At 40.9% G+C, this 13,663-nt stretch overlaps 1 protein-coding gene across 1 annotated transcript in view; it reads right to left on the bottom strand.

Annotated features, from left to right (window-relative positions):
• The window catches only part of LOC103806168 (ras GTPase-activating-like protein IQGAP1), a gene marked incomplete at its 5' end in the record, with an annotated part of 26,366 nt that overhangs the window by 2,001 nt on the left and 10,702 nt on the right, over positions 1 to 13,663 (bottom strand). The window contains 8 exons of the mRNA XM_009078848.1: positions 577 to 740; positions 2,664 to 2,788; positions 5,159 to 5,319; positions 5,858 to 6,021; positions 8,344 to 8,431; positions 8,957 to 9,135; positions 9,694 to 9,778; positions 10,448 to 10,632. Coding sequence (XP_009077096.1) covers positions 577 to 740; positions 2,664 to 2,788; positions 5,159 to 5,319; positions 5,858 to 6,021; positions 8,344 to 8,431; positions 8,957 to 9,135; positions 9,694 to 9,778; positions 10,448 to 10,632 — 1,151 coding nt within the window. The remainder of the gene's footprint in view (positions 1 to 576; positions 741 to 2,663; positions 2,789 to 5,158; positions 5,320 to 5,857; positions 6,022 to 8,343; positions 8,432 to 8,956; positions 9,136 to 9,693; positions 9,779 to 10,447; positions 10,633 to 13,663) is intronic.

Raw genomic sequence — 13,663 nt, 5'->3', positions numbered from 1 at the left:
CATAGTACCTGCCAGGATCTGAAGGGGCTCCAGGGAAACTGCAGAGGGACTCTGTGTTAGGAGCTGCAGTGACAGGACAAGGAGTAATGGGTATGAATCAAAAGAGGCTGCATTTACACTAGATATTAGGAAGAAGTTTTCCCTGTGAGGGTGGTGAGACACTGGCACAGGTTGCCCAGGGAGGCTGTGGCTGCCCCAACCCTGGCAGTGTTCAAAGCCAGGTTGGATGAGCCTTGAGCAACCTGCTCTGGTGGGAGGTGTCCCTACCCGGGGCAGAGTGGGTTAGGACTGGATGGTCTCTAAAGTCCATTTCAACCCCTTAACATTCTATGTTAACACTATGAATATATATGCAGAATGTCTCAGTATTAATACACCGAGAATTAATCCCTTTTCCCAGAGTATATTGTAGTGCAAAATTACTTAGTGACAGTTTGTTGCCATTGGCTTATTTACAAGCTCAAGACACAGCTAATACAAACATTAGGGGAACAGAACAGAAACACAGATAGAAACAAAAGGAATTGGCATATAATTGGCATTGTTCCTATAAGGAGAAACAGTGAAAACTCTAACCTTGCATTTCTGAGCTTTGGAGTGGTACAGAACATCCTGATAGTGCCTTGCATTTGCTGGTCTTACATCTTGCAGCTTGGCTGTGGGTAACAGCAGGGCTTCTAGAGTTTTCTCAGGATTTCCTTGGTCAATTGCTTCATTAATGTGGCCAATTGCAATGATTCCTATGAAATGGAAAAGTTATTAAACTTGCAGTTATCAAAGAAAGACAAAACTTGCATGGTATCAGGTACAAACAAAGCAGTAACATGAAGTACAGAAAAATCAATTAACAAGAAGCAGAGGCAGCAACAGCAGCTGATTGACAATTTCTGCTCTAATATTCATTTGAAGCTATTATGCTGTACAATTTTCCTTTCTGCCACAGTTACTGATTTATCTGAATCAAACTCTCCATAAAACTCAAAGCTATCCTTACACAAAAATGGAAAACAGACTTCCCAACTTTCTGGGCATAAGTATCTACCTGAAGCTTAAGAGAAGGTTGGGTGTCACATGTAAGTACATTCACCAACATATTGGCTCACAGTGCTGAAAGATATTTTCAAGTGATTTCAGACCAAATTACTTGAAACTCTTATTTGGACACATACTGCACTCCCAGCTACAGCATTACAGAGCAACTTAACCTCATTTATTGTAACTTCACCTTTAATAACCAAATCTAATGATGTTGACCAGCAGCACTCAGTACTTAGGTCAGCAAGTCAAGGCCCAGTGTATTTCATAAAATCTTAACTCATTTTCTTCAGACTGCTCTCAGCAGTTTAGAATCAATTTCCTCCCGGCCCTAAATAGTGTTAAAAATGTGCTGCTTGGGGTACTTTCTCCCTAAAGCCACCCCAGAAGGGCAACAGCCAAGGGCTTCCCTATCACCTGTGAGGGATGATATCCCTGCTGGCAGTGGAACATCTCTCCCAAACCTGCCACAACCCAGCTGGTGAAGTCATGGTTCCACATCACAGGGCTTGGGGAATTATCAGTTTTTCTAAGGTGGTCCCAAAGAGATATGGGGCTTGCTGATGGAAACAGAGACCTCCCTCTTTCTTCTCCCCTCTGCCCCAAATAACCATACCCAGGCAGAGGTCACTGTCACTGAAACCGTGCACAGCTATTTTGGTAATAAACACTCACACTGCTAATGCAAAACCACCTTTTTTAAGGTCTGTTCCAACTCCTAGTGACTGCAGAAGTTCAGATAAAGAAGTGATTCTGTCAGTCAAATGACAGAGCTCAGCATCCCACCCTGCCAGAGGGCACACAGTGAGAGTAAGGTGTGAAGATCCATGTTGACCACTTGACTAGATTTAGGAAGCAATAATACAGCCAGATTTAGTATTTCTCTTACCAGTCTGAAACAGCACATGTGACACATGTGGCAGTATGGGAAGGGCACAGCCTCTCAAAGGCTCTTAAAGGGCACAAAGGCTCTCAAACTGCACTCCAGGCTGCTTCTGAAATGCCAAGCAGACTGAAATCTACCCTCTCATTCATTTCCTTGCTCCAGCAAATTTGGCGTAACTTGATAGCCCTAAATTTCTACATCCAGTGAAGGAACATGGCCCTTTAGCATTTTTGAAGCCCAAGTGACCAGCTGTCACATTTAACACAACACCACTTTTTTTATGGCAATGCATTTATGTTCAGCTTCAAAAATAAACTCTAAATCTATTTACATCAGAACATGTGGGCATAAGAAGCTACTCTCAGACAGGAAATCAAGTTACCTGAAAGGAGAGCAGAATAGATGATTTTACTGTATAGCTTCTTACTAATTCCCTTGTGAAACATAAGCACTTGAAATTATTTAACTTTAAAAACTCTTTTCCATAGGACACCAACTGTAATTTCTCCCCCTATCTCCTAATATGCTCTTTGCTTACAACGGCAAAATCCCCAAAGTGTTCTCTTTCAGCCAGCTGAAACTAGGATTACTTCAAGGACATCTAAATACCAACAGGCTTCCAAAATTTTTTAATGCTCTTCTCTCTTCAAGTGTGTCTGAACAAGGCCATTCAGTACGTAAATTTATGTACCAAATACCAGACGGTGACCTCTGTGGGTGACGTAGGGGAAGAATTACTTACTTTCATTTTCTTCTTGAATTTGCATATTAACCATGTCAATGCAGTTCTGGATATCATTCCAGCTTAAATAATCTTGGCCTTGAGATGAAGCCTCTGACTTAATAGACAATAGTGTATCAGCACAACTATAAGAAGATATAAAATACATAAGTGTATTTCATACACAAGATAAACTGCCATAAAGAATTAGTCAGATGTATCATCCATCATTTAGTGACTACTATTTTTTTTTCAGTGGGTGAATTTCAGACAAATGCAGCTCTTGACAGATACTATGCAGACATGCAAACTGCCTGTTCTACACATGCATTTCAGGATCTGAAAGAACAGCACTAAACTAATTCAGAGCACTTTTCTTGGCAACATGGGATAACGGAAATACCTACACTGGTCATACAATTTGTTGTACAGTGCAACAGAAAAATGTGGGAGAAATTATGGTGAGCTTCTTGCTTTAGAAAACTACGGTTGACTCCACGACACTAATTCGAAGACCAAAATTTCAATGCTAGCATCAGGTAGTAGCACCTCCTGCTACCTTCATGCTCCCTCCACATAGAGAATGATGGGCCATGGGCAGAGGAAAGAACTAAACCAAAATTATGCTTCTCTTGCCGCAACTCAAGGTCCTCCAAGCACAGGCTCTGTAGCCCTTGTCTACTGTTCTTAGAAGGATCACAGATCAGGATGAGCTGGAAACCTTCACAGTAGTGTAAACTCATGCATACATAAGTTAAATAGTATTCATATTCCTGAATCAAGCATACAACTGCCACAATATGCCAGATCATATATGTGTCTTCTCTTTCCAGTAGAAGCATAAGGAATGAATAGTTCCCAGAAGGAAAATGGGGGAACCTCATCATTTCCTAGTCTGATTTGTCCTTCAAGTATCCAGTAGCTTTCATTTAGGGGTTTCCCAAACTGGAGGTAATGTATCACTTTAATAGTTGCAAGCAAGTCTGTGCTCCATCAATTTAGTTACTCTAATTTAAAGTCTTGATATTATTGAGGAATGAGTCCCACTGAACGTTTTGTGAGACGACAGATCTTTATAGCAAGTTTAAACTTTATATTTGATGGAGTCTAATCTTTTCTTGATTCTATTCTCATAAGAAAATAAAAACTAGAGCTATTAGAAGCTAACAACTTATTAACCTCTCCCACAACTTGCACACTTTTGCAGACCTAGGACATATTTCCCCTGAATTCTCTCTTCTAGGAAACACATTCCTAACAAGTTCATCTCTTCTGATAGAAAGTCATTGAACAGCGTGTCCCTCAATCAACTTTTTCTAGCTCTACTGTATTTCTTCCGGTATTGTACAGGTCAAAGCATTCTGAGATATTCAACATATGGTTAGTAGCACAGATTAAGTTTTATTTTATTGTGTAGTCCAACTAGTTTCTAGAGTTTTTATCTGTATTGACTGGCAGCTTATTCAGAAGATTGGGTCACTAACATCAGCCAGAAATGCTGCACCTGGACACTTAGGGGACCATTTCTGCACACTTAAAACATTACTTCTCTTGGCCACGATCACCACCTCATATTAGAAGCAGATCAGTTTTGCACTATCTTATTTATTCTTCTCCCTCTAACCAAAACACTGGCCTTCCTTTTCCTAATCTGACTGCTTTCCTTCCAGCTTTGAGACACCCAGCAAGGGCACACTCAGGTTCAGGTCCCCTGACAACCTGGTGTAGGTCTTCAGCTACTGCTGTCCCTTCTGCCTACTAATGCTGTCCAGAAGCACACAGAGGTTTCCACCACCTGTGACCACAAGGCAAGAACTAGTCCACATCCCCATGCTCTCCCCTGCGCAATGAGGGCTCAGGGCTCTGACATATGGGTAGTGCTGCCTGATATTTTCTGTAGACACACAAAAGAGCACAGAGGTAGCAGCACATGGCTGTGATGAGTCAGGCAAGTGACAGTGCAAGCAGTTGGCAGCTGAGTGAAGGCCATAATGTAATGCTGAACATGTGTGTGCCACAGCACTGTACTCAGCTCTTTAGCAAGCAGCACTGTGCTATGTTTTTCAGGTCTTCGCAATTCTCAAGTGAAGAAAAGGGTTCAGACATGGCTTAAGGGACCTCCTGGACCTTTAGGCATTAAACGCTATCTCGTTCCAAAGATCATCTCTCGGAATTGCAAAGTGGTTAGTGATTAACATTTTCCACCTATAGTCGGCTCATGTTTTAGTGCCTGCAAAAATTCTTGTCAGATCTTAATGTTTGCTTTCTGAAGATATTTTCCTTGCACCTCACACATCTGCTGCCTTCAAACACCAAAGGTTGTGCAATTGCTTACATTTAGATACACAACTAGTTCAGCAATTGTCATGCTATCCCTTATTAACTTAGATCACAGATCTTGCAGCTCTTTCAACTCCATAGCCACAATCCAGGACAGCCCACCCAGTAAAATGTCTCTTTTTTTTTTTTGCAGAAGTTGCCAAGTCTCATCCAGACAAGACAAAATGAACCTTTACCGTTGAAAGTTTTCTTCTTCCAGATTATTGAAGCCAATGCATGGGTTTCTGAGATGATTCCTTATCATTAGGATGTCCTTATTTTCCAAGGCCTGGTTTAGCAACACAACAGCTGACAACATTTCTACTGCAATAAACAGTTCATCATGTGCCAGGTAGTTCTGTAGGACAATAATGTACTGCAGTCAGGAGGCTAAATAAGCAGTGTAACAAATTTGAGTTACACAGTCTAGATACCATCAGGAATATGGACTTGATTAAAAAAGCCTGGCAAGTTCCTAGTCACAGGCATGCCAGATTAACACAACATCGGTGGTGAAGCCTACTGGGTTTGCTCAATATCCCATCCCTCCAGACTTTCCTTCTGTTGCCCCACAGTCCCAACTATTCTTGTATTACCCTCACAGCAGGGGACTACTTTTCTACACAGTATATAAACCAGAGTTAGTCCTCATTAAGAGCATGCAACAAGTAAAAATGTCAGTTGATTTGTTGCAACACGAGCTCAGCCAGACTGAAGTGTGTCAAGAAACAAACTCTACAATTCCATACTGCCTACTCAACCAAAACCATCATGCAATATGTAACACCACAGAAGGAAACTACATCTAGTTTTACACAACAACATGCTATGTTTGTGCTCTTCCATGGACTGACTACACAATATCAACAAGCAGGTTGTAAGCTTTTCACTCTTACCACAGCATTCTGTTGTTGGAGGTTGAACAGCTCAATCTGATAGACAGCAGCAGCAAATGAGTAAACAACAGGCAGCTGTGCCTCCGGTTTCATCAGTGCAACCAGTGTGTTACTAGGATCACAGTTACGAATTGCAGTATTGATATTGTCAACCGCTATAAGTTCTAGAGAACAGCAGGGGGGAAAAAAGCTTATTAATTTTCACATGCCATTTGCTCTTCATGCCATGTAGATGACAATTAGATTATTCCAAAGAATATAATTTGCTGCTATAACAGGAAAAAAAATGTCTTTTTTGTGAAATTTTTCAGGACACAACTGGTGAATGTTGCAAAAATGTTGTATGTTTAAAGGTATGACTGGACAACTTTAAGTTTCTGGGCTGTTAGAAATGAGAGCTTGCTTGTTACAGTCCTTTAACATAAAGCAAGGACCTGACCCCTTCCTAGCACAAAGATATAAATCCTCCTGGATTTGCTTGTGGCTGGTTCTGCTGTGTATGACAGCTACAGCTCCCCAGTCTTGCTTCACCCCTTCATTTCCTCCCTCACCTCTTCCTTTTGGCAGGACCTAATTGAGCTAGCTAAAACAAGCCTGCCCTGCAACACCAACAGCATTATTATTGCCTGTTTCGGGAGGCCTGGTAGAAATCAGCCAAATGTGTTGGAGGGTTGGGATTTTCTGCCAGAAAATCAGTAGCTGAACTGATTAAAATCCACATGCTACAGTTTCTAGGACTCTGTATGCCAACACCTGCTCATTTGCCTGCCAGTGTGGAAGATCAGTCCTCACAACCACTGCCATCTAGAAATGAATCCCTTTAGATTTTACTTTAAACAGACCACGTTAGAGGGATATGAGTGTAACCCCTTCTGGTACCTGAACAACTCACCTATTTTGCTTTTTGCTGAACTGACTTCAGAAGTTTTGAAGCCCAGCAGAAAAATGCTGAAAAACACTTCCCACTTGGGCAGCTGCAGAAGCCTTACAACACCCCTCAGCTTAGTCACAGCCACCGTAATTGCACACCTGGAAGAGCCACCTCTGAGGAAAGCCAGGTCAGGGCACACCCAGGAACATGCTGTGCAAGGAACCACTCTGGTCTTGCAGAAAGGGAAACAGCCTTGAAGGTTAGAGTGCATGTGGCAGAGTAAAGAATAGCAATTATGCAAATGCCCTTTCCATCAATAACCTCCATCTCCTCCACTTTTTCTGTATACTGTTACCTAGGGAACATGTTTAGTCACCACCGACTGCTCCAATCTGTACAAAACTGCTTGTACACCGGACACCATCCACAGTTCATGTATGCAGCAACACTCACAGCTTGTTATGCAACACAAAGACTTTGAAAACCTTTTTAAGTCACCAGGCCCACCTAAAAAAGGCCCTTGTCTCTCATTTCAATTGTCTGAAGCATGGTCCTATGGGACCATTTTGTCCCTGAAGGCTATTCCTGAGGTTAGAACAAGGAAAAGGTCTCACAGCTACAGCATGCATGCTTTAAGAGAAAAGAGGAAAAGAGTCAAGGTCCACAACTGGGCTAGACTAGTTCTGCAGCCAAAAGCCAAGCTACTGATTTCTAATGCTAAAACTTAGCCTGCAACTTGCAAAACACACTTCTTATTGCTCACAGTTCCATAACAAAACCCACTATGTCTTCCTTCTCAAATCAATCATAAGAACTAAGCTGCTCTCCAGATTGCTGTTACTGCTTTCCACACATCACATTTTCCTCTTCCTTGCCTTTACCAAGAGGTAAGTTTTCCAGAGAAAAGAGTACTCCTTACCATGACTAACTTCTAGCTTAAGCTGCCCTCACAGTACAGCCTTTAAGGCACAATACAAAAGCAATCAGCCTGGATTCAAAGCATTGGAAACAGTACCAAAGACATCACAGCCACTAAGCCATGCCCAGATGCAGCATGAAATGACAGCAGGTTAACTTCCTAGCAAAGGAGTTTCCAGTCAAAAGCAGCAACACATGCACTGCAAATTTAGATCCCCCTTAACTATATTTTTTAATGAGCTAAAATTTGTGTCAGGCTAAGTATAGGTTAGATTTAGAGATGTGTTTAAAAGTGAGAACAATTTTCCTCTGTGATGTGATTGCAAAATATTCTTCCATGTTAACATTCTGTTTTCATTCTACAAGTATGGTCATTGCTCCCAAGTGAGGATTACTACTGCACTGATAAATACTTGTCCAAGCCACCAAGCCATGCATTGTCTTCACTTTTAGACAATGTGTTTACCAATGGCTCAAGTTATTCACAGTTATTACCAAATAAGAGTACAACATCCAATGCACAGGTTTGTGACTTGGCAATTGTGACACTGAGAAGAACAACTACAAGAATATAACACACATGGTTTCAGTTTGAGAAACCTTGTTTATGTGCAAGAAATGGTGGACTCAGTTCATTATCTTAACATAATAAAATGGTGATGGTAAAAAAAAGAAAGTTATTAAAACAGTTACTCACTAAGCTTGTGGGCCTCAGCTTCCGCATTGGCAACACTAACTTCTTTCTGTATTTCATTTTTGTCGAGCATATTTGGACCCCCTGCTATCTAACAGATCAGAAAAACAATATTTAATTATGGGTTTCAGTTGGAGATAAGGGATAAAACCCCTTGACATTTGGGGATCTGATAGCACTAGGATTGTACTATCCTCTGTGCATCAAATATAGTATCACAGTAAACACAGCATTGATCTTTTTCTGTAATTTTCGTATTACTTAACATGATAACTTTTCTCCTTGTAACCCAACTGGCCCTTTAATTTGCTGTTAATGATTCAATATTAATTATTTTTTGTACCTGAGTTATAATTAATTTTCAAAACAAAGTATTAGGGGCTGAATGTTGTATCTCACGTCTTCTTATATTTTGGTATTTTAGTATCTTTTAGTAACTACTTAGAAGTGCATCATGCTCTTTAGAGCAAATGCAGCACTTTGGTGTCAATTAGTATATCAATTACTCCAAAATCTCTGTAAAACTTTTCATAAGTGATGCTGAAGGCAGAGCAAAGACAATTTCTCTCTGGATTAAAACCAGCTAAAAAAACAAAAGCAAACTGACATGTAGTACCTGTGGAATCCAATCCTGCATTTTCTGTTCTTTAGCATCACACAATTGCATTAGGTACCATGAGGAATTTTGCGGCAGAACTTCAAGTAGGCTCAGAGCAGGACGGTTCAAACCTGCCATCAGTGCCACTTCATCTTGCCGGTCAATAGCCTCATTCACTTGGACTAAAGCTATGTGAACTGAAATGAAAACAATGCTCATAAACAGCAAATAATACTTTTGTAGGGGGAAAAAAAGGTCCACTGCTGTCAGCGTCTCACTTTCTGTAAAACCCATCTAGGGTGATAATCTTTATCTAACAGAGAAATATCTCTTTCAAGTCCAATCCTACAAAGGGAGTCTCTGGCTCTGAGTGAACCTGTGTGGGAGCTGTTCAACCACAGCTAAGTGGAAGCTTATGAATGAGTTTTGGCTTCATATAGAAGAGGGGGTCAAAATTTACAGCATTCTGCACACAAAAGGAACATAAGGAAACAGAGCAGGCAATAAATGATTTGATTCTGAACCAAGGAATCCTTACAGCAAAAACCACAAACAGACATCAGCCCTCTCCCTCCCCAAAGATTAGTAGAGAAGGAGCAGCGTGAAAAACAGTTGTAGACAGGTATTAGCTACTTGTGCACATAATTTTCCACGAGAATATTTTGTTTGTTCATGTGGACTCAAGTTGTGTTCAGCTGGAATCTGGGAGATCACATGTGGTGTGCATACTTCCATAAGGATCCAGAATGGCTTACTGTTTATCTTATTGATATTGCCTTGAATCTCAGCTTGTGTCAGCAGCTCCTCGTAGACATCCCTCTCTTCATCAGAGATTGTGCCCTTCTAGGAAAACAAAATTATTGCTAGTACACGCAAGACAATTTGTAGAGAGAAAAGCTATGAGCAGGAGTCATTGAAACTGCATCAGCTGAAGAATTTGCTGGATGTATTTGTAAAGGAATTTGTTGACCACGTGAACTAAAGAAATTAGCACAACTGGCTGAGCCATTTTCTGCTTCCTGTAAAATAGCTATATGAATATAATGCAGCATCTTTAACTACAGAGATCATTAGCTCTCACATAAAAAACCCAAAGCAAATAACTTCTCATTAAAGATCTGTGGCAGAGGTTATACTCTACGCTCAAAAAAGGGTATAATTCTTTTGACAGCTTCTCAAACGGTAGATTTGTTGGGTTTTTTCTATTATAAAGCAGTTAATAGAGGAAAACCAGTCTATTTTTGGTTTTAACCTTAAGGGATTTTGAGCCTTTTGGGCAAAGTTAAGCTCTATCACACACATTCTTACAAAGTTTGCTATCAGCTTGTTGCATTACCAGTATTTCTGATTTATATTCTTATTTATTATGCTACCAGTATTTATTTTGCTTATTGCTTTCTTTTTCCTAACTGCACTATTAAAAATATTAAGCTAATTTTTAAGACAATAATGCTACAGCATGAGGAGAAACAGAAAGGAATATGTGTACTAGCAGCACTTAGTAAACACCACTACCTTGAGACTTGCACTCGATTCTTTTTTCCTTTTAGCTTCAAAGAGTTCATTCTGGTAGTCCTGTGCCAGTTCCTCATCCACGTTGAGCAGCATTGCATTTGGGTTCCTCAGAGTTGCAATGGTTTGTTCAGCTATTCCCTTCTCGACAGCTTCATTAATTGCTATCACTGCTGCATGCACTAAAATTAAAAGCACAGTCCTAAATTTCAGGGAGCAGAAACCTTCAAAACTGTCACTGTTTCTTCTGATATATTTGAAATGAGTTTTTAATTTATGTTCAGCGATATAGAGATTCCCTTTCAAACATCCATGTTTCCTCCAGACTGCAGCACTCTGCTTACTCCAAGGTTGCTGTCTGTTTAATGTCCACCCTTCTCTCAAGTAGGGGTTACTTTTTTACCGACAGAAAATAAAACATGAGTTATGTTTTATCATTCAAGTTCTATTTCATTTAGAAGGCAATTACATGCAGGAATTGGAAGCAGTTTTGGTAGTTTTTACTTTAAAGCTGCTTTGTGTCCACAAAGATAAGACACACATGAAAATACTGTCTAAACTAAGTATATCTGGAAGATGCCATACAAGAATAAGGAAATGCAAACTGTGTTAAACTCATCCTCTGAAAAAACACAGTTAAGACTCCCCAGACAGGGTGCAGCCCTACACACCATATCTAAGCCTGCCTGGAGTGAACTGGCTCATTTCCTAACTGAGGAATCTGAAAGACAGTGATGTAATGGTCCCTCCCTTCACCTGCAAAGTGACAAGACAGCAGACTGCAAATGGGGCAAAGAACACACAGTGGCCTTTGCAGGGTTCTCAAAATGTTATCACACAGGAAATGGGGAAAAAGTGTCACAGGACTCACTCGACCAGCTTAAGTGTTACGCCTTTCCTCTGAGAAAACACAAAAACTTCAACTACTAAACAAATGCTTGACTCCAAGAATTTAATAATCAGAAATGGTCATGATTTTTCACACAGAAAATTTGTATGAGTGTACAAATCCAAAACCTCTTGCAGCTGAATTAGGTGTAAAGTCAAACACACCCCTCCCAGCTATTCCCTGTGCACCTTTGGCCTCAAAATCAGTCTAGGTAAAGGACTGGCCCTAGACATACAGTTTATATGGACCTTCATGCCACAAAGGGACCCCAAGGACTGTCAGTTGGCACATTAATTTCAAAAGATTTTACTGACATTGGTACATAAATTTGTTTGTCCTCAACATCAGAAGGACATGGAACTGCTGGAGCAAGTCCAGAGGAGGCCACGAAGCTGCTAAGAGCACTGGAGCATCTCCCCTATGAGGACAGGCTGACCAGGTTGAGACTGTTCAGCTTAGAGAATACAAGACTGCGCAGAGACCTCTGAGCAACTTTTCACTATCTGAAGGGCCTACAAGGAGCTGGAGAGGGACTGTGTGTTAGGAACTGCGGTGACAGGACAAGGGGTAATGGGTTCAAACTCAAGGAGGGAAAGTCTAGTTTGGATGTGAGAAAAAAAGGTTTTCCCTGTGAGGGTGGTGAGACACTGGCACAAGTTGCCTAGGGAGGCTGTAGGTGCCCCGACCCTGTCAATGTTCAAGGCCAGGCTGGATGAGGCATCTAGTGAGGAGATGCCCCTGCCCAGGGCAGGGGGTTGGGACTAAGTGATGTGTAAGGTCCTTTCCAACCCCTAAATTCTATGTTTCTATGATAAAATGCAATTCCTGATGAATATTTATCTAAAATATATCCCAAAGGAGGAACACCACAGTTCCTCATTTATCACCATGGCAGCTTGTCTAGGATTTAGTTTCATGCCACCAAAGAGACATGTGAAGGAAAACACAATGACCATCTTTCCTCATTCTATCAGTATTTACTTGCTACATGGCCCTGCTAAAGTGGAGAAAAGCTGTCACTAAAAAGCCTTTTTTGGATTGACTGAGGGTCTATATACCTAAAGTTTAAAGACTTCAGTTTCTCTCAGTTTTTGAAGGAATGGAAGATGATTCAGATTTGAGGATTTAGAAAAAACAAAGGAATGTACAAATGTAGGAAAGTAGGACAGAAGAGCAGATCATTGAAAGACCAATAGGAGCAAATGAAGCATGAACTGAAGCTATACACAGTCAGAGGTGACAGCTACTGGAACAACCTGCACAGCTGTTGGAGGATAATCCATTGCTTATCACTAAATTCATTCCAGAAAATTGTTCTAAAATTATTTTGCTCTAGCTCAGTGCAGCACACTATCAGATGGGAAACATAGCAGCTGGAATGGTAGAAAAGGTACAAGCAGAGAGACAAGAGAGAGTTTCATCTGTCCTTAAATAATGTGAACAGGGGAAATTCACACTGGACATTAGGAAAAGGTTCCTCATTGAGAGGGTGGTCAGGCACTGGAACAGGGTCCTCAAGGAAATGGTAACAGAACTAAACCTGCCAGAGTTCAAGGAGCATCTGGACAATACTCTCAGCTGTATGATTTAGTTTTAGGTAATCCTGTGAGGATTAGAGACTTGGACTCAATGATTCCAGCTTGAGACATTCTGTGATGCTGTGTACATCCCTATCAGCTTCAAGGGACTAATAGAAGACTGTCCTGCTTAGACACACATACCACTCCCACATCCTCACAGAACAGAACACACAGGAAGGCTATACTTTCTCCCACAATTGTGTAAGAGGCCTCACTGTGCTGTGTGGAGCTAACAAAAAGTAGTCAAAAGATAGGTTCAAGATTAGGAGAAAAGTAAACATGTATTAGTGGATGTGAATCTATCTACCAAGAGAAACAGTGAGAAGCCTGACTGGACTTGAAAGAGTAGGCTGTAAGCACAGACTATCAGAGAGATTTCCTTGCAGAATGAACTTTTTGGAACTACTTAAGCTTACTCTTTGCATGCTGATTTCTACTATTGCTGGCATCAGACTAGGAGACATCAGCAGTTGTTTTGCTTCGTATCTCCTTTTACACACTCCATTTAAGGAGAAGAATGGTAGACCCCCTTCCTCTGGCCGGATCTCCATATCCAACCTCACTGGTGTATGAGGTCTCCCATAGCAGATGTTTCCTGTTCTGAGGCAGAGCATGTTATCTACAGCACACTCCTTGTCCAAAGGGACAGAACCAGCATCAGGAAATGCTGTTTTTCTAAGACTGAAAACACACTTCAGGAGTTAAAGGAAACCCCACACACTATAATAAAACTTTCAGAGAAGG

This window comes from Acanthisitta chloris, unplaced genomic scaffold, assembly GCF_000695815.1.
Source record: "Acanthisitta chloris isolate BGI_N310 unplaced genomic scaffold, ASM69581v1 scaffold11657, whole genome shotgun sequence".
Classification (NCBI taxonomy): Eukaryota; Metazoa; Chordata; class Aves; order Passeriformes; family Acanthisittidae; genus Acanthisitta; species Acanthisitta chloris.
Note: the sequence above shows the minus strand (reverse complement) of the source record. Positions and strands in the feature narration are given on the sequence as shown.